Genomic DNA, 19,512 nt, shown 5'->3' on the forward strand with positions numbered 1-19,512 from the left:
ACACATTTTTTCCACTTAAGTTCTTTGCTTAAAGGTAAAATCCATTGCTTACTTCCATCCTCTCCCTTTTCTTAATTTGCTAAGATAGTGAAGCATCTACTTCATGGCTCTGCCGCTAAAAAACCACGGGGTATATACATCTCAGTATAAAATGTGCTTCAAAACATTAACGACACACAGAAGTTATGTCAGAGGCAATTGAGATATTTCATTTACATAATCATATTGCTTGGCAAAAATATTTATGAGCTGTTCAATTTTTCATATTGCATATTTATTGCTACCTACATGTCACAGCCTATTAGCTAACATAAAGCATAAGTTACTATAATAGCCGCTTTTGATGATGTCAAAGTCAATAAATCTATTTAAAATAATTACAGAATTTTAGCTCCTTTTATATTATCAAAACGTGTTATTATAAATTAAAACAATTCTAAATGAAACTAACTGATAAGTGTTAACAATATAAGAAATAGAGAAATGGTCAAAATTAAAAAAAAAATATGATGCACTACATAAGCAAATGATCTACTACTAAGAAGGTATAGTCTTCCACAAGTTTCTATCACTTAACAAGAGGATTCAAAAATTAGTTTAATGACTATATTGAATGTAATTAAGGAAAGTGACTATAAAGTCTCTAATCTTTTTTGCCAATTCACCCAACTATTTCTCTTCACTACATTCTTAGAGAATATAACAAAATTATTTTCTACTGAATTAAATGTCTTCATGAAGAAATATACAAAAAAATATATAGGTAGACACACATATACACACATCCATGAATACGACCAATTCTTCCATGCTGCAAAATCTCCCATCTGGGAAGTTCTCCAACAAAGTAAGAGTGTGGAATTCTCCATGTGTCATGATAAAATAAAAAACTTATTTCAGTAACTATAAATTTCACAATAATGATGAAATCACTTTATTTAGCAAAAAGAAAATTGAAAAATATTTTATCACATTTTAGGATCTCATCATGTCTAATGCTCTCATTAAATGAAGAACACATAATAATAGCCACTAGTACTGACCATCTGTTATGCTCTAGGCACTGCACTAAGTAATTTATACACAGTCTTATTTAATCCCATTGACAAACCTGAGATGTAGGTATTCTGTGTTTAAAATTTTTTTATTTGTTTATTTTTGAGAGAGAGAGAGAGAGACAGAGCATGAGCGGGGGAGGGGCAGAGAGAGAGGGAGGCACAGAAGCCAAAGCAGGCCCCGGGCTCCGAGGCCTCAGCACAGAGCCCGACGCGAGGCTCCAACTCCTGGAACCGTGAGATCATGACCTGAGCTGAAGTCGGACGCTCGACCGACTGAGCCACCCAGGCGCCCCTATATATGTGTTTTAAAACAGAGAAATTAAAGTTCAAGGAAGTTAGGTTGTTTGCCTGATGTCATACAATTAGTGACTCAGTTGTAACTGGACCACCTGTCTGACTCAAAAACTTACAGTGATAGCTATTACTGTCATAACTATTACTTCCATAAAAGCAACTAGTGTCCATTCTTGGTTCCAGGTTCAACTTTAGACTTCAACTTAGCCCCTTCCCGCCCCCAGAATGAAGGAATACACTATTAATGTCAAGTGAACTCCTCAAGTATTTATGTCAGTAACATTTTTTGTAGTAAACTAAGTTCCAACTGCTATACTTGCCGGTTGAACTGTGTCAAACGTTGTAAGGGCATCAGGTTGTAAAGTCAGCAAAGAATGAAGTGACATGTTCAAAACAACCCTGGAATACCACGAGAGACCAACCACTTTCCACTATTTCCAGTGAAGTATATTTTTCTTCCAGTATTTAAAGAGATCACAGCCTCCAAGTTATTAAGGACTAAGACTGAATCAGGTGCTCTGAACTTCACAAATAAATTTGTGTAGCTTAAATAATGTGAGTGTATTCTCAGAGAACTGAGTACCAGATAAGCAACTAGATTACATTCCAGATATGTATACTCATTGAGCAAAGTATTAAAACTTCAATTATTTGTTATTTTCCTCTTCTTTAATATGTGCATTCTGCAATACCACAATGTAGTATTAGACTCTCTCCTGTTTAAGAAAAACAAAAGTGGTTTTGGAAAACATCCTTTTCTAATCCTCAACAATTTTCTCCCTAATTTTTCATTTAAAATGTCTTTTATAAAAAATGGTAATGGAACAGATGTTTATTGTCATTGTACTAAGGTAACCAGTGTTGTCATCTGTTAAAGTTGTCACACAATTGGAAATACTAAGACGCTTTGAAGATGCACACTTTTCAGTCTGTTCAGATTTTTTTTCTTCCAAATGAAAGTTACTGTGGTCATGAGAATTTCCATGAAATCCTTCATCATTTTTTACTGCCCTCTGCTGTGATAATCGGCAAAAAAAAAAAAAAAAAAAAAAACAAAAAAACCCACCTTTTAATCCCCTCCCTCAAGAAAAACTATGACACCTAAAACTCTTGGAATGTGGTCTATAAATACCAAATGCTAGAAAATGTACCTTTAACTTATACTTGTAAATACAGTTTTAATTTTAACAGTTCTTCTCTAAACCTGTTACCGGAACTCCAACAAGAATTCTGTATGCCATGCTTTCATGTAAAAATTTAAAAGCTGGGGCGCCTGGGTGGCTCAGTCGGTTAAGCGTCCGACTTCGGCTCAGGTCACGATCTCGCGGTATGTGAGTTTAAGCCCCGCGTCGGGCTCTGTGCTGACTGCTCAGAGCCTGTTTCAGATTCTGTGTCTCCCTCTCTCTCTGACCCTCCCCCGTTGGTGCTCTGTCTCTCTGTCTCAAAAATAAATAAACGTTAAAAAAAAATTTTTTTTTAAATAAAATTAAAAAGCTAAAGGGAAGAAGTTCATATTGAATTCAGAGTTGTTTCAGGTAAAGGTAAAGAGAATCACAATTATTTTGCGCATGAGGCTGTTTCATTACTCTCTACTCAGTTATCAAGAAACGTGTGGTAATATTTTAAACCCGAATTAGATTTTGAGGCACGTGTGTGTAATACTTCACCAGTAAAAACTATCTTGAACTACAGCGAATACTCTTACTAAAATAATGTACGAAACACTACTCACGTTTCCTAAAGAATTTTTTTTCTGATCCTTCTAGATTGAGTATCTAAGGGAAGGATGGATCACTGAAATTCATCAATAACTCTACTATTTTAAATATAGTGACTTCAACCCTCTCATCGAAGTCATTAGAGGACCAAGGTTGAAATCAGGTGATCTTCACTTCACAAACAAATTTACATAACTTAAAAAATGTGAGTTTATTCTCAAAGGAGTTCAACATAAGTAAGCAAATAAACCTACAGCTTTAAAAATGTGTAATTACGAATACAAACTTAAAACACATTCCCAATACGCTCCGCTGTCGCTTTAATCGAGTAACGAAGGGAGCTGGGTACTGAACCTGAAGGACAAACAGTTCTCATAGGTTTACAAATATTCCTGAAGAGTATTTTAACACCCAACACACCCCCTTTCAGGGACTCAAGGGCCCAAACCTCGGCCTCGGAGGATCAAAAGCGCCGTGAGTCTGAAAGAGTTCGGTGCTAAAGCACAGAGTGGAAGACGATGCTGTACTGTTTTTGAGCAAACACCACGATAACGCTACATCCGTGACTGCGCGGCAAAAAGGACTCGCCCCAAGGCCCCCCAACCGCTCCGCGGGCGCCCCAAAGGCCGCCTTCGCCCACGCCAGCGGCCCGGCTGCCTAGCAACGCGGAGAAGCTGCCTGGCAACGCCGCCGCCCCGGCCCGCCCCAGCCAGCCTGGGCCCACCCGGAAGGTCAAGGGATTCATTCTACCTCTTTTTTCTTCTGTCCTCCCCCGAGCTGGATGCAGAGCAGCAGCAGGAGGAGGAGAAAGGGAAAGCTCCCGGTGGGCAGGTATCGCAGCCGCCGCCCCGCCAACCTCCGGCGTGAAGGAGCGCCCCTGGCACCCATCGCCGCAGGGCAGTGTCTCCTCCACGCTCGGTAACCGTGCGCGCCCAGCTCCTCCCGGCGTCCTACTCCTGCCAGGCCAGCCGCCGGGTGCCCCCGGCCTGTGCCCTCGTGGGCGCCTGCGGCTTCGCCAGGGAAGCGGAGGCCGCCGAGGACGCGGAGGAGGAAACTGACAGAGCATCCGGTTCACGGGAGAGGGAACCTGGAAAGGCCCGGGATGGGGCAGGAAGTGGGCGTGGCGAGGGAGCCGGGGCCTCGTGCGCGCCTTGCTGAGCCCAGGGCGCCGGAGCTCTCCGTGAGACCCGCGCCGCGCTGGGGCTCCGTTCTCCAGCCGGGTGACCGAATGCTCTCATGTTACTGAAGCCGGTGCGAGTCTCCAGGAATATGCGAGGGCCCGGTTCAGTCCAACGGGACTAAATTCCTGTTTACCAGAAGCCACAGACAGGCCTAATTGCCTTTTGGACGATAGAGGAGCAACTTAAGGAATTAGTACCTGCCTGGCCCCTCTCGCCCATGGGCCATCTCCGTTTCCATGGGACGTTTTTTGAGACAGCTGTGGCTCACATACTGAGCCCTCTCAAGCCTCTAACATAATCCACGAAATATAATCCCCTGGATGCATAGTGGCCGCCTGCAACTTCACAGCTATTTCTGCAGCCCCAATTGAGGGGCCTGAGGAGCCCTTCATTCACTTCCTGCTCTCTGAACATTTTAAGAACAAAGCAGCAGGCTGTTTACTGAATATCTGATATGCACCAAGTCCTGTTCTGGTGTACCTTTTATTCCATGGCAAGGTTTCTTCTCGGATCATGAACACCTCTGCTAGTCTGATGAAGCCTACTGGGCCCAGTCTTAAAACAGTATTTCTAACTGCATAAATTAAATTCATAGATTACAAAGGAATCAAATATAGTGAAATACCATTATCCAAATGAAAACAATTCACTTCTTTTGACCCAGTGGTCAACAACATTTGTATTTGGGGAAATACTGGAAAGCAATGGTAGATGTAAGAACCACCGTATAAGCATTCGGACGTCACAGGGTGATTGTAACTGACCAAGAGACAGAATTGTAGGATACTTGGCCAGCTAAGTAGCATGAGGGCTGTAAATAAACTCTGCAATAGTATCAAATCTAACTGTATCTAACACCAATTCTAGTAAATATGGTAATACTGAAATAGCGAGGATGATAAACAGTATTTCAAAATATCTGCTACGGGGGCACCTGGCTGACTCAGTTGGTACAGCCTGTGACTCTTGACCTCCAGGTCGTGAGTTCCAGTCCCAGGCTGGGTGTAGAGATTACTTAAAAATAAAATCTACTGTACTGTTATCATAGGAAAAGATAGGATTCAGTAGGCAGAGAGGGAAAGGACCTGAGATCCCTGGATGCGGAGAAAATCGTATTTTGGAACAATGCCGGGCGTAGTCTGACTGCAGCAAACCCCCTCAGGCATAAGATTCCTCTTAAGAATGTAAAAGACACTACTTACTCCCCCTCAAGTTTTCCTCAGGAATTTGACAAAAGACCTAACTAAAAATAAATAGACTAGAAAACATTTGACCCACAAGGAATGATCTAGCCATAGACCACCCCTCATACGATGGAATCGAGCCAATCAGGAGTGGACGACCCAGAACCTAGAGGTTTCAAGCCAATAAGGGTAGGCCCTGGGAAGGAACGAGGCAGGAAAGAAGAGAGGGCTGACCAGAACCTTATAAAAGGACACTTGCCTATTGTAGCGGGCATTTACTGTCAAATGCCCCCTCTCTGTAAAGAGAGCTTTCGTACTACTCTTACTTTCTTACACTCTAATAAACTTTTGCCTGATGCTCATTTTGTGTCCACGGCTTCATTCTTCCAGGCGGTGAGACAAAGAACCCCAGGTACCCAGGTAAAAAAATCCTGCAACACTGTGATACGAAGTTATTTGTAATTTGTAATTTCTGCAGGAAACAAAGCCGTATGTACTGTTAATACCACCATGGTTTGCTTTCTGCTTTATAATTGAAGAAAACAAGATTTTTCATGAGAGGTTAGTACCAATAAGGTTAATTTTTTTCCATTTCAAGTTTCCCCAAATTTCATGGACTCCAGATTAAGAACTGCTCCACAACAACCTTATCAGATAAGTCTTATTGTAACAATTTCACATAAGGAAACTAAGACCAGAAGATCCAACTCAAAGTCATACAATTTGAAAAAGGTATACCAGGAATTTGAACTTGGACAATCAAGCTCGATAGCCATTATTATATACAATTCTATGCTGCCTTTTTTAAAGGTATTTACGAATAAATCTCTCTTCTCTGTCTCCCAGACTTTTGATTTCCCACTATTATGTGAGCATTTTTGCCCATAGTAATTACTCGCAAAAGAATAGTTCCTTGCTTTTTCCTTGAAATGTGTGAAAATGGCCTCCACTTTTATCTATTTGGAGACAGGAGTAAATTTATGGTCTATATCAGCTGAACATCTATATCAAGATACACTCAACATAATCAAAATCCACCATCTGCCCTGTTCTCTCCCAAACTTGTCTTAATTTCTATTACTGTAACTAAATGCTACCACCGTAACCAAACCAATGTGAGTTCTCTCCTTGCCGAGTCACAGAGAGAAACTACACGAGGTGAATTTCTGCACAAAGGAAATTTTATTTGCAACAAATAAGGAAATCATAGGAAATAATTAACAAAGCTGCAACTCTGAGCAAGGGTGTATGGGTTCCTTCCAAAAAAAATTTTTTAGTGTTTATTTATTTTTGAGAGCGAGCACGAGCAGGGGAAGAGCAGAAAGAAAGGGGGTCACAGAATCTGCAGCAGGCTTCAAGCTGTCAGACACGAAGCTTGAACCAACAAACGGTGCGTGAGATATGACCTGAGCGGAGGTCTGACACTTACCAACTGAGCCACCCACTCACCCAAGGGTTAGGGAGAATAGTTTTTTTTGTTTTGTTTTAATTTTTTTTCAACGTTTTTTATTTATTTTTGGGACAGAGAGAGACAGAGCATGAACGGGGGAGGGGCAGAGAGAGAGGGAGACACAGAATCGGAAACAGGCTCCAGGCTGCGAGCCATCAGCCCAGAGCCTGACGCGGGGCTGGAACTCACGGACCGCGAGATCGTGACGGGGCTGAAGTCGGATGCTTAACCGACTGTGCCACCCAGGCGCCCCTAGGGAGAGTAGTTTAAAAGGGGATCCTTGTCAGTGCATGTAGACGTGGGCATGAGGTCATGCATGCACCTTAAGGAAACATGCATTATACGTGCATTGTAAAGTAAATGAGGTTTGTGCTCCTCCTTGGGCAGAGGTTTTAATATTATAATGAGGTAAAGGTAATTATTGATTATTCTAGAGGTCACTGCACTGCCCACTTGAGCAGGTGAGTCAGGGAGTTAAGCTCAAAGCGGTGGGAGTGGTCTGGGCTAGCTGGAGGTCCCGTCAGAACTGCTTGAGGGGTGGTTTTGCCTTCCTTTTGCCTGAATTAAGAGATAAAGCAGGAAAAAACGCTTAAGGAAAAATGTAGGACAAAGGTCGGTGAGTAGGAGTGGGTGAGCAGTAAAGGTCAGGTCTTGGGATCTAGTTGATGATACCACAATCCTCCTAATTACCAATTTTCAGAGCCTCAGAGTGGCCTTCCATTTTCCTCATTCTCTCCAACCATACTGCCATCCATACTTGGTTTCCAAGTTACTCAGCCTCCAAAGTGTCTTAAGAATCTGTTTTCTGCTTTTCATTTTGTAACTCTTGCATTCATTAGAAAGGCATCAGGACACCATTATTAGTCCATCCTCCCCTTGTTTATAAATTTACCTTCCTCCTCTACCAACCTAATCCAAAACTTTTTAATCCTGCCTTCCTGCATTCTATTCTTGGTACATTAGCCAGAGTGATCCTTTTTATACAGAAACCAGTGCAAAGTACTTTCTCTGTCTTCAGCATAAAAAGCAGTCTTTTCCATGCCCTTGGGCCCCTATGTTACTTTCTTCCTGGCTGCCTGTGCAAACTCATTTCTACTTCTGCTTTCTGACTATGCTTCAGCCAGGCTGGTTTTCTTTTTTTCCTTAAATATGTCAAGCATACTCTTCCTCTGTCCTTCCCACTGTTGTTCCTTCACCCTTTTCACACAGATAGATGTCCACATGGCAAACTTTATCACTTTATTCAGGTCAAGGCTCAGATCTCCTAAACTATCATCTTGAGATAGGGAAACTAAAGGGACCCCATGAGGGGGGAAAAACTGTTTTTTTAGCTCCTTTACCTATTTCTATTCTTGCTAGGATCTGCGCGCACACACACACACACACAAATACACACACACACATGCCTTAATATATGTCCTCATAAGGAATAAGGAGTTAATGATTCCTTTGGAGCCTTCCAGCCCAATAGATGACATCTCAGGAATGACTGGGTAAGAATGACCCGGCAAGACCATCATGTGTGTATTCTGGACCACTGGCGCTAGACATCTCAATGCCAAAACCCTCTGGCTCCAAGGAATCTGTGACTTATGATGTACACACGGCCCCTGTCCTTGTTCAGACCAGTTCCTGGATGCCAGAGAGGACATGTGCACCAGACCACAATCATCAGTAAAAACCCCAGACCCCAAGCAAAGAAGAGACTCTCTCCTTTGCTTCTGAGTCTCCTGGACACTCTGTCCGTTCCTGCACTCCCTATATATCTCCAATAAACCCTGCTCTCACTTCCTACTGGCTCACAATTTGATTTCTATCCTGCCGCACTTAGCCAAGTACCCTCCGGGCTCATCCTGCAGGACCCAGCCTGCCTGCATTAACCTCATTTCTCAGACAACGCTTTCTAAAAACTAAACTCCTTACTCTTCACACACATACACCCTTAACTTTTTCATATAGCACTCATCATTACCTGAAATTATGCTATGGATTCATTTATTTCCAGTCTCCCCTATTAGGATGTAAGCTCCATAAGACAGGGCTTTTTATCTGCACTGTCCAGAATAATCCCTGTTTCACATTTTTTATAGTTATCTATCACTAACTGGCATTATGCTTTTATATTCCTTTCCCCATTGTAATGTAAGCTCCAGGAAGGCAGAGACTGTTTTCTTTATGAGTACACACTACACCAAATAGTGCATTTGTTGAATGAATGAATGAATGAATGATTTCAGCCATTCTCTGTTTATTCCCTGAAGTACAACACTAAGCATGTCACTGTCTTTAGTCCACATACTTTCAGTAGCTCATCCCTAGGTTTCAAAGGAGGTCCAAACTCTGGATAATGGCTTAGAGCCAAGTCAAACCCTTTATCCCTGCTTTAATATAGCAGCCTTCAAACTGGAGTTCACACCAAGGACTACATAGACAAATGGTTTTATTAAGAGAAGCCATTTCCAAAATCTCAAAAATCCTGTGTTCTTCCCTGAAATTAATGGACTTGGAAAAAATGCTGAAGTGCAGGCTAACTCTTCTTCTTCTTGCCCAGCTTTGTTAGGACAAGGGTCTTCCATCTTAGCTAAAGAAAGAGATCTCTCCCTCCCATCCTGACTAGTATGTCTAGGTGGGTTGCCCCCCACAAGGGACTAAAAAGACAAAACAGAACAAAACAGGGTCTCCTGGGTGATTCAGTTGCTTAAGTACCCAACTCTTGATTTCAGCTCAGGTAATTATTTCCCGGTTGGTGAGTTTGAGTCCCGCATTGGGCTCTGCACCGACAGTGTAAAGCCTGCTTGGGATTCTCTCTCTCTGCCCCTCCCCTGCTCCGAGGGAAGCAGGCACTCAAGCATTTGTGCTCGCCCTCTCTCTCTCAAAACAAGTAAAGAAACATGCAAAAAACAAAAAAACAAAAAGCCCTCCAGGGCAGCCAAAGGACCATCCTAAGTATTTGTATATGTGTTGAAAAGTGAGTGATTTTAATGTCTTAGACAAAAATCCTTTTGTTAATCAGAGGTTTCTGGTTTTTTGCTTTCAATAATATTGAAAGAGGGCACAATCCACTTGTCAGGTATAGATCATTTAAAAATTGTTTTGGGAATAGAACGCTACATAAGTTTTGGCCCATTACTCAAAAGGAATTCAAAAATTGAGTGATATTGTGATAACAGACTCCTATTCTTGTCTCCTCATTGTGATCATAGTTCTTTAACACCTAATACAAACAAAAATTAAAAGTAAGAGTAAGAGCCCACTGGGTGGCTCAGTTGGTTAAGCATCCAACTCTTGATTTTGACTCAGAGCCCGCTTGGCATTCTCTCTTTCCCTCTCTCTCTGCCTCTCCCCTACTTGTGCTCTCTCTCTCTCTCTCTGTCTCTCAAAATAAACATTCTTTTTTAAAAATAAGAATAAAATAATGCTGAATATTATCTCATTCCAGCAATAATTAATATTCATCCATAGACATGTAAAGTAATTTTTAAAAACCTTAACCATTTCTATAAGTAATTTTTTCCCAGTACACTTTGCTTTTCATTTTTTCATGTTTACTACTATTTTCTCAACTTCATAATATATGTTGTTATTTTGATCAATTGGGTACAACTCATAACTAATGATGACTCAGTGCAAAACATAAATTTTAATACAGCCTTATGGTCAGAAGTGTGTTTAAATCAGATTTCAATTCACACAACTCTTTTTTGCAGAGAAGACTTTCAAGCAAAACAAAAATTAGGATAAAAGTCTATCTGATTACACTGCCAGTGGGAGGGTAAACTGGTTGAACCAGTTTGTGAAAGTGGCAGTGTCTACTAAAGCTAACTGCACCAGCAGTTCCAAATAGACATAAATTCACCATATGACATGTATAAATTCGTATAGCAGCTTTGTTCATAAAAGCCCAAAGCCGGAAAGAGACCAAACATCTAACAACAGTTAATCAGATATATAACTTGTGATACAGTCGTACTACAGATCAATAAAAATGAACTAATGACATCTATACATAATGTGAATGAATTTTACAATCTAAGGATCCAGACACAAAGCTAATGTATTTGGATGTGTGGAGATAGATAACATCAACCAAATGAGAACAGGAAGAGGCTATTTTTTTCTGAGCTTGCTATAGCAAGGGAGGAAGCCACCCTCACTTGACTTTTGACAGACTTAAATACAGGCAGAGGGAGTAGGAAACCTTAATGTAGAAAAAAGGGAAGATCTTAGGTACCCCCCAATTGGAAGCTATTGGCTTGGAGGAAACTGTGGTTAGACTAAATAGAAGGAGGGCATCTATGTGATTGGCTAGGGCAGCGTATTTGGCTCTCTGTAGTTGGTCTAAGTTGGAAACAGGGACAAAAACTAGGTAGCTGTCAGTTTTTTATCAAGTCTTGGCTATTTGGGGCTAACCGTTAGAGAAGTTATTGTTGGGATTTCTGGATTGACTAGGGATAGCAGTCTGACCTCCTATAGGTCGAGGCTGGCTTCCTGGGATGTTTATTACATATAAGGGGTTGGTTTCCTGGACATATTGCTATAGGTTGTAGGTCAGAGTTCTATTTTTATATATGATCTGGCCATTGTTGGCTAATATATTAAATATCTCAGGTTGGAAGTCAGGATAGTAGAAGAGGGCTCAACAGGGCGCTAGAGTACTGGAAATAGTCTATGATCAATTTCCTCCTGTTCTGAGTGCTGGTTATTACACAAGTGTGTATTCTTTGTAAAAATTTCTTGAGCCATAACTTTGTGATTTATGTATATATGCTATATTTCAATATAAAATTTACTTTTTAATAATAAGTTACATAAAAAATTATAATTTTTCAAATCCCTTGGAAGCAACATAATGGAAATGCAAATCAGGAGGATAAAAAGATAATATAAAATAAGCAATTGTTAAAAAGAAGAGCTCCTTCTTGTGTGTGGATTTGTTTTTTAATGGATAGCTATCATTTCCATTCCTTCAGAAATATTTAAAAGAATGCCATGACAGTTTTATTTTTTGAATGTCAATATTTATAACTTGATGGAAATTTTCATCTTTGTATTTTAAGCTTGTAATGAAAACTTTTAGATGTTTACTTTAAAATGCACAAAGGGATATCTAGTCTTCTAAATTCCTTTAGAAAGATGTTATTGAAGATGACATTCTGTGTGTTCCTGCCTTTGTCACTGTTGCATCTTTCTGGAATGAACTTGTCTATCCTCCCTGTACTTCACAATTTTGCTCATTCTTTAGTGCACAACTTAAATATCATCTCCATTGTGATTCCCAACTCCTAGTCAACAGTAGTCACTGTTTTCTCTTTGCTTCCATACATTTTGTTCACAAGTTGCTTATTTATTTTTTTTTAATTTTTTTTTAACGTTTATTTATTTTTGAGACAGAGAGAGACAGAGCATGAACGGGGGAGGGGCAGAGAGAGAGGGAGACACAGAATCGGAAGCAGGCTCCAGGCTCTGAGCCATCAGCCCAGAGCCCGACGCGGGGCTCGAACTCGCAGACCGCGAGATCGTGACCTGAGCTGAAGTCGGACACTTAACCTACTGAGCCACCCAGGCGCCCCACAAGTTGCTTATTTAAAGTCACACAAGTCATGGGGCGCCTGGGCAGGCACATGAGGCTTGGGTGATGGTGATGGGTTTCCGGTGTGGGTCCTAGGGCAGAGGTGGCATTCTGGCTAGCACCAGGAGCACCTGCCTTAAAATCAAGTTCTTTGCAACGAATTAAAAAAAACCCGTAATATATATAGCTTGTTAGGAGGAGCACTGGTGACAGTGATTTTCTCATTGCCTCTTCTGTGGCGTGATTCAGAGGATTATTATTGAAAGTTTAGTGTTAAATTTGGTTCTTTAGACCTCTTGCCTGATAGTCCCAGTAAACTCGAAGTAGTTTTTGTTTGTTTGTTTTTGCTTCACACAGTTTCCGTGGTTTGCAATTGAGAATTCTGCCCCAGATCATTACTTACTGCTTTCTTACAGAAAAAAAAATTTTTTTGGCATTGACACTTGATTTTATCTTTTTTCAGCATACCAATTATACTTCTTTTGAAACATTTTTTACTGGTTATCTTAGAATTTCCATTACACTTTGTAACCATTTTAAATCCATCTTCAATTAAAACTATCCTGGGGCCACCTGGGTGGCCCAGTCGGTTGAGCTCCGACTTTGGCTCAGGTCACGATCTCGCGGTACGTGAGTTCGAGCCCCGCGTCAAGCTCTGGGCTGATGGCTCAGAGCCTGGAGCCTGCTTCCGATTCTGTGTCTCCCTCTCTCTCTGCCCCTCCCCCGCTCTTGCTCTGTCTCTCTCTTTCTCAAAAATAAATAAACATTCAAAAAAATTTTATAAATCTATTCCAATATATGTATAAATAAATAAATGTTAAAAAAAATTTAAAAAAAAATAAAAATAAAGTCACACAATTCATAAGTATCTAAAGACAAAAAATATTTACAGGTAATTGTGTCAAAACACTGCAACAAACAGTAATGATTGCTAAGAACTTTTCTTTCAAATATAAGTAATCTTTTCAAAAATTATTTGAGAGACTATAAAAGCATTTTTTGTGACAAAACTTAAGTGCTAATCTAGGCATTAAATAACATGGTGATTTTATAGATAGAGATTAAAATAATAATTTTAGGCTTTCTGTGCATTATTCTTGAAACAATATGTAGTAAAGGATTTATTAACACACCTTACTGTTGCAAGATTTTTTTACGTCAATAACCATGTTCATCGTCTCACCGCTTTGAAGAATGAAGAGGTGGACATAAAATAAAATGGGCAGCAGGCAAAAGTTTGTTAGATTTAAGATGAGAAAGTGAGAATAGTAGGAAAGCTCTCTTAACAGAGAGGAGGCATTCAAATGTAGATGCCCCCAACTATAGGCAAGGGACTTTGTTTTGTAGGATTTGGGCGGGCCCCTTCCCTTCGCCCTTGTTCCTCCTCAGGTCCTACCCTATTGGCTTGATCACTGTAGCTGCTGGGTTGTCATTCTTGATTGGCTGGAATTCATTGTGGGAGGAGTCAGGCTATGGTCATACTATCCACCATATAACTTATTACTTATTTTACTTATTTTAATTAGGTATTCTGATGGTCAAATTCCTGAGAAGAAGCTGAGGGTGAGTAGACTGGTGTCTGTTACATTCTTAAGAGGACCCATATGCCTGAGGGAGTTTGCGGTGGTAAGAGGCTCCCAGCATTGTTCCAGAATATGTGTTTTTCCCCACCCAGGAACATCAGGTCCAAACCTTTTCCTTTCTGTCTACTGAGTCTTATCTTTTCCTATTATATTACTATATATGTATTTAGGCATTCACAGATTAAAAAATTAATAAATCTGTGAAACTTAAAGCTGTAGCTTTAAAATATTAGTATATTAAATAAAACACTGTATTGAGAGGCTAAGAGAAAAATTACCAGGTGTACTCACAACTGCAAAGAAAAGATCTTTCCCCTCCCCCCTGCCATTTCTGTAACTATGCCAGGGCGCACCCGGTCTCGGTCTGACATAAAGGCGGGAACCAATCAAGTTCTGCTGAATGGTTTGAAATAAAGGCGGGAACCAATCAAGTTCTGCTGAGCGTTCAAATTTAAATGTCAACCTATAACAGCTCTGTAACCTCAAAAAAAATCCCTAACTTGTTTGTGCCTGTCTATAAAAGAAGCGGTAAGATCCTTGCTCGGGGCCTCTTGCGTCACCGGCAACGAGTGCGTGGAGGACCGGGTTCGAACCTGCAATAAACGACCCTTGCCGCTTGGCTTTGACTCTGGACTCTGGTGGTTTGTTTTCGGTGGGGGGGGGGGGGGGGTGTCTCTCGAATCGGGGCATATCAGTATATGTCATAATAAATATACCATATTGATAAACTATAATAACTGTTAATAAGCAGACAATCACATGCATTATTTTGTATGTTTATAATTGGAATGTTTGTAATTGGAGTGCCTGGAATACTCAAACACTTGTATTAATTACCATATTTAATCAAAGTAACTATGTTTTTCTCCAGACACAAGGGAAAAATAGAAGACAGAAAAGCAAGAACTGTTGAGCTATCTTTATTTCATGAGTGCTAATGTCTTATTTTACATATATTTTCTAAGGTAAATAGTGTATATTTTGCTCATCTATAGCTATTCTCCAAAATTTTAAATTATGTTTAGCAATTGTGACATTGTGATTTATAATATAAAATGTATATCTGGTCTTCATCCCCATTTCTGGCACAGAGCTCCTTAAAACCCTTGAAATTTCCTAAATGGCAAGGGTGAGAAAGATGTTTTTATTATGTTAATTAGGTGACTTTTGGACTCCACCCAAGGACGGGGCTGGTTGCCAGGGGAACTAACCACATGATTAGAGGGAAGGGAGAGGAGCTAGAGGTTGAATCAATCATGCCAGTGCTATGAAACCTCCATAAAAACCCAAAAGGACTGGGTTCAAAGAGCTCTGGGTTGGTGAACACGTGGAGATTCTAGGGAAATGGTATAGTTTGAAAGGGAATGGAAGTTCCACCCCCCTTTCCTTATACAACACCCTATCCATCTCTTCCATCCAGCTGTTCTTGAGTTATATCCTTTTATAAGAAACTGGTCATCTAGGAAGTAAAATGTCTCTCTGAGTCTTGTGAGTCACTCTAGCAAATCATTTGACCCGAAGGAGGGGGTCCTTGAAACCTCCAACCAGTTGGGCAGAAGCACAGATGTTGTTAACTTGGCCTTGTGACTGGAGTTGGTGGGGTGATAGGGGAAGGGAAGCAGTCTTGTAGGACTGAGCCCTTAACCCATGGGATCTGACACTATTGATGTGGTTTTGGAGTGGTGGTGGGGGTTTGGGGCCCACAGCCAAGAAGGAATTCTTGAGACTTCTTCATGTAAAAAGGTAGTTTTAATAAAGCACAGGGACAGGACCCATAGGTAGGAAGAGCTGCCCCAGGGGTTGGGAAGAGAGACTACGTACAGTGGATTTGGGAGAGGTAAAGGCAAAAGGGAGGTTCCCCAAAGGATTTTCATATGATAAAGAAGACGCAGGATCCCAGAGGCCTAGCTGTTGTCAGGCTAAGGTTGTTTCTCCCTCTAGCAAAACATTAACCTTAAGAGGGTAGGGAGTTCCTGGAGAAATATTATATTCTGCCTGCCTCAAGTATTTGTCATTGATCTGCAGATTATAAGGAAATTTAATTTTATCTGCCATTTCCTTCTGTCTTTGTTTCCCACATCAACTATCTCCTGATAGAGAATATCCACATAGAGTTAAATTCTAGGACACCCACCTAGTGTCTGAGAAATATTTGGTGCTGTGGAAAAATCCCTGCCACACTGGAATGTGGTGCAGAATTCTTTCAGTGATCCATGTATTTTCCTGTTACTTACCTAAAAATTATCCAGGCACTTCCTGGGGAAATTCTAACAAATATTTAAAGAAGAGTCAATACCTATTCTTTTGAAGCTGTTCCAAAAAATAGAAATGGAAAGAAAACTTCCAGGCTCATTCTACGAGGCCAGCATTACCTTGATTCCAAAACTGGACAAAGACCCCGCTAAAAAGGGTTCGTGAGTTCGAGCCCCACATCATGCTCTGCACTGACTGTGTGGAGCCTGCTTGGGGTTCTGTCTCCCTCTCTTTCTGCCCCTCCCCCACTTGCTCATGTGTACGCTCTCTCTCTCTGTGTCTCTGTCTCTCTAATAAAATAAATAAAAATAAACTTTAAGAAAGACATCCATTATTATCATTTCATTTATTTAAATATATGTTTTTATATTATTCAATTCTTTAAAAAGTCATGAAAACAGTTATAATTTACTTCACTCATGAAATCAGTTTAGTGAATTTAAACTATATAACATTTAACTCTGGTCTTGCATAAATCTAAATATTGTGCTGATGTTATTTTTATTGGTAAACTGAATTTTACAGATTCTTTATTTTTTTTTTAAGTTTATTTATTGATTAAGAGAGAGTGAGAGAGAGAGAGAGAGAGAGAGAGAGAGAGATGGGGGTGGGGGAAGGGCAAGAAAGGGAGGGAGAGTGAAACCCTAGCAGGCTCCACACTCAATATGGAGCCCAGTGTGGGACTCCATCCCACGAACCTTGAGATCATGACCTGAGCCAAAATCAAGAACTAGACACTCAACCAACTGAGCCACCCAGGCACCCCTGCAAACGCTTTAAATAATGCCAAAAAGTCTTTTCTCGTATTGCAACTGAGGTCTTTTTTTAAACTTCATAATTATAGTAAGGAAGGCTATTAAGTCAATGCATTTTTCAGCCACCACAATTTTTAGAATAAATGTAACAATAACGTATCTATTTCTTAAAAAACAAAATGGTACTGTTTCTCTACACTAGATATTCCTGGAGTGTACACATAGTCTAATCTGTTACTCTTAAATTTCCCAGCTGGAGAAAAAGGGACAAAGAGGAACAGAAACAGAAAAATAAGTGCATGGGGCACCTGTGTGGTTCAGTTGGTTAATGACTAACTCTTGATTTCAGCTCAGGTCATGATTTCACGGCTCATGAGGTTGTGCCCACATAGGGCTCTGAACTGAGCCTGCTTGGAATTCTTTCTCTTTCTCTCTCTCTGCACCTCCCCTACTCACAAGCACATGTGCATGCTCGCTCTCTCTCTGTCTCTCTCTTTCTCTCTCTCAGAAATAAATAAATAAACCAAAAGTGCAAAGAAACCAATTGTGGACAAATATTGAATTGTCACCGTGAAGAGCTAATAGTGTCCTATCTGCAAGAGAGGAGACAAAGTTTAAATGCAGGAAAACCCATCTGACATATACACACAGAAAAGAGAAAGGCCTTGGCAATTTTATCAAGCCATAGAATTTAAAATGCAGAGATTGTGGAACCCCAAAGTATAGAAATGAAACATAAAAGGAGTCTTCGACATGAAATAAAATGATCTCGCTTTTCTACACAAGACAACCTCCCCGTGAGTGTTTGTTCTCCTTTTGTTGGAAAGGAGCTACCCAGTAAACATCTTGCTAAATCAGAAGTTCCCCCCAACAGTCACTGCAGTTCCAATTTACCTCTGCAAAATACTACCAGTCAGAGGATAAGTATACATTTAGAAAACATAAAGGAAACAGGAGTTTGGCCTGAAAGATGTGCAGTTTCAGACTGAGAAGTCCCCGTGAGAACTCTCGCGGTGAGTGGGGTCGGTGTTTGAGGAACTTCACTGATCAGGAGCCGGACAAAACTGACCCTGGGCACATGAAACTAAAGAAATCATTTGTCACAAGCCTGAGGGAGAACCCCTTACAACGTCTGGAAATGCTGGCCTAAAGCAACTTTTACCCAAAGAATGCCAGGCTGAGGGCAACTTCTGATCTCCCCGTTCCTCACCACTGTCCCGAGGGTGGACTTACAGACTTATCAGGTCTCTGTCCAAACCCTCCTCAAAGACTGTTCTCGAACGGACTACACCAGCAGACCATGAAAGTACATGCCACAGGGCAGAAAAACAATTCACCAAGAATACAATATAAACCTGATCATATAACCAAAAAGTCGCAAAAGAACTTACTCCTGAGAAAGGAAAATAAATCTGGTGCAGAAGAATCACAATGAAATATTAATCAGAACTCAGTACAGAGTAAAACTTACCTCTCATCCGTGGCCGGGGTGACATTTCGAACCTTTTTCTAGGGCCTCCAATGTGTACGTTATTACTGAGTCTCAAGTCCTGGTCCAAGGGTGAGGGTCTCAGCTCACCCTTGTGGAATTTCTTTTTCTGTTACTGTTCTCCATCTAAACACAATTGAAGCCAAATCAAGTTGGGTTTATTGGCTCATTGCAAACACTCCTTCCTCATTCCATGAGGCATTGTGGGTAATCTAAGTAAGAGAATGTTAGAAGGGGCTTGTTAAAGCATTAACGCTTGTTTTTAATCTTTTAGGGAGAATTCAAGGAAGTATGGTTCTATTCTGGATTCAGGGCTCTCAGAAACAGGAAAAATTCTGTGGTAAGGCATCTTTATAATTTCTGCCTGGAAGGTGAAAGGAACAAAATAAAACTAAATATACAATTGATCAAGAAAGGAACAGTCACTTCTATCAGTTGAGAGAGGCAGATGTTTGGTCATTGCGGTTTATACAGAGCTCTCGTTTTTGACAAGATTATGCAAGGGACTCGTTTTCATCTTGCTCTGTCACAGTCACAGAGTGGCCTTGTCTGATGTTGGTCTCTGGTGGAATTTTTTATATTCAGCAAAGAAATACCAAGGTCTGTTCGAGTTAGATCAGCTCCAGGCTGACTAGAATCAGGGGCTGATTTATTCTTTCGCATCTTGGGTAAAAGTATCTTAATTTCCTAATCAAAAAAATCATAGGGGTGCCTGGGTGGCTCAGGCAGTTAAGTGTCCGACTTCAGCTAAGGTCATGATCTCACAGTGCATGGGTTCGAGCCCTGCCTGCCTCAGGCTCTGTGCTAACAGCTTGGTCAGAGCCTGAAGCCTCCTTCGAACTCTGTCTCTCCTTCTCTCTCTGCCTCTCCCCTACTCATACTCTGTCTCTTTCTCTCTCTCAAAAATAAATAAATGTTAAAAAAAATTTAAAAATAAGTTTTATGTAATGAGTGTGTCTCCTAGAAATATTCTAGAAT

The 19,512-nt window shown here is 40.7% G+C and overlaps 1 protein-coding gene across 8 annotated transcripts in view; it reads right to left on the bottom strand.

Annotated features, from left to right (window-relative positions):
- TUSC3 (tumor suppressor candidate 3) overlaps positions 1-18,628 on the bottom strand; it is a 305,126-nt gene extending 286,498 nt beyond the window's left edge. For 5 of the 8 annotated variants that reach the window (XM_058720113.1, XM_058720109.1, XM_058720110.1 and 2 more), the window contains exon 1: positions 3,821-4,144. In XM_058720113.1, the coding sequence (XP_058576096.1) occupies positions 3,821-3,958 (138 nt within the window). In that variant the 5' untranslated portion in view covers positions 3,959-4,144. Of the gene's footprint in view, positions 1-3,820; positions 4,147-18,516 lie in introns of those variants that run through there. The other 3 variants (XM_058720115.1, XM_058720111.1, XM_058720108.1) reach the window with 3 other exon arrangements.
- Between the last annotated feature and the right edge of the window lie 884 nt (positions 18,629-19,512).

Source organism: Neofelis nebulosa, chromosome 3, assembly GCF_028018385.1.
Source record: "Neofelis nebulosa isolate mNeoNeb1 chromosome 3, mNeoNeb1.pri, whole genome shotgun sequence".
NCBI classification, from domain to species: Eukaryota; Metazoa; Chordata; class Mammalia; order Carnivora; family Felidae; genus Neofelis; species Neofelis nebulosa.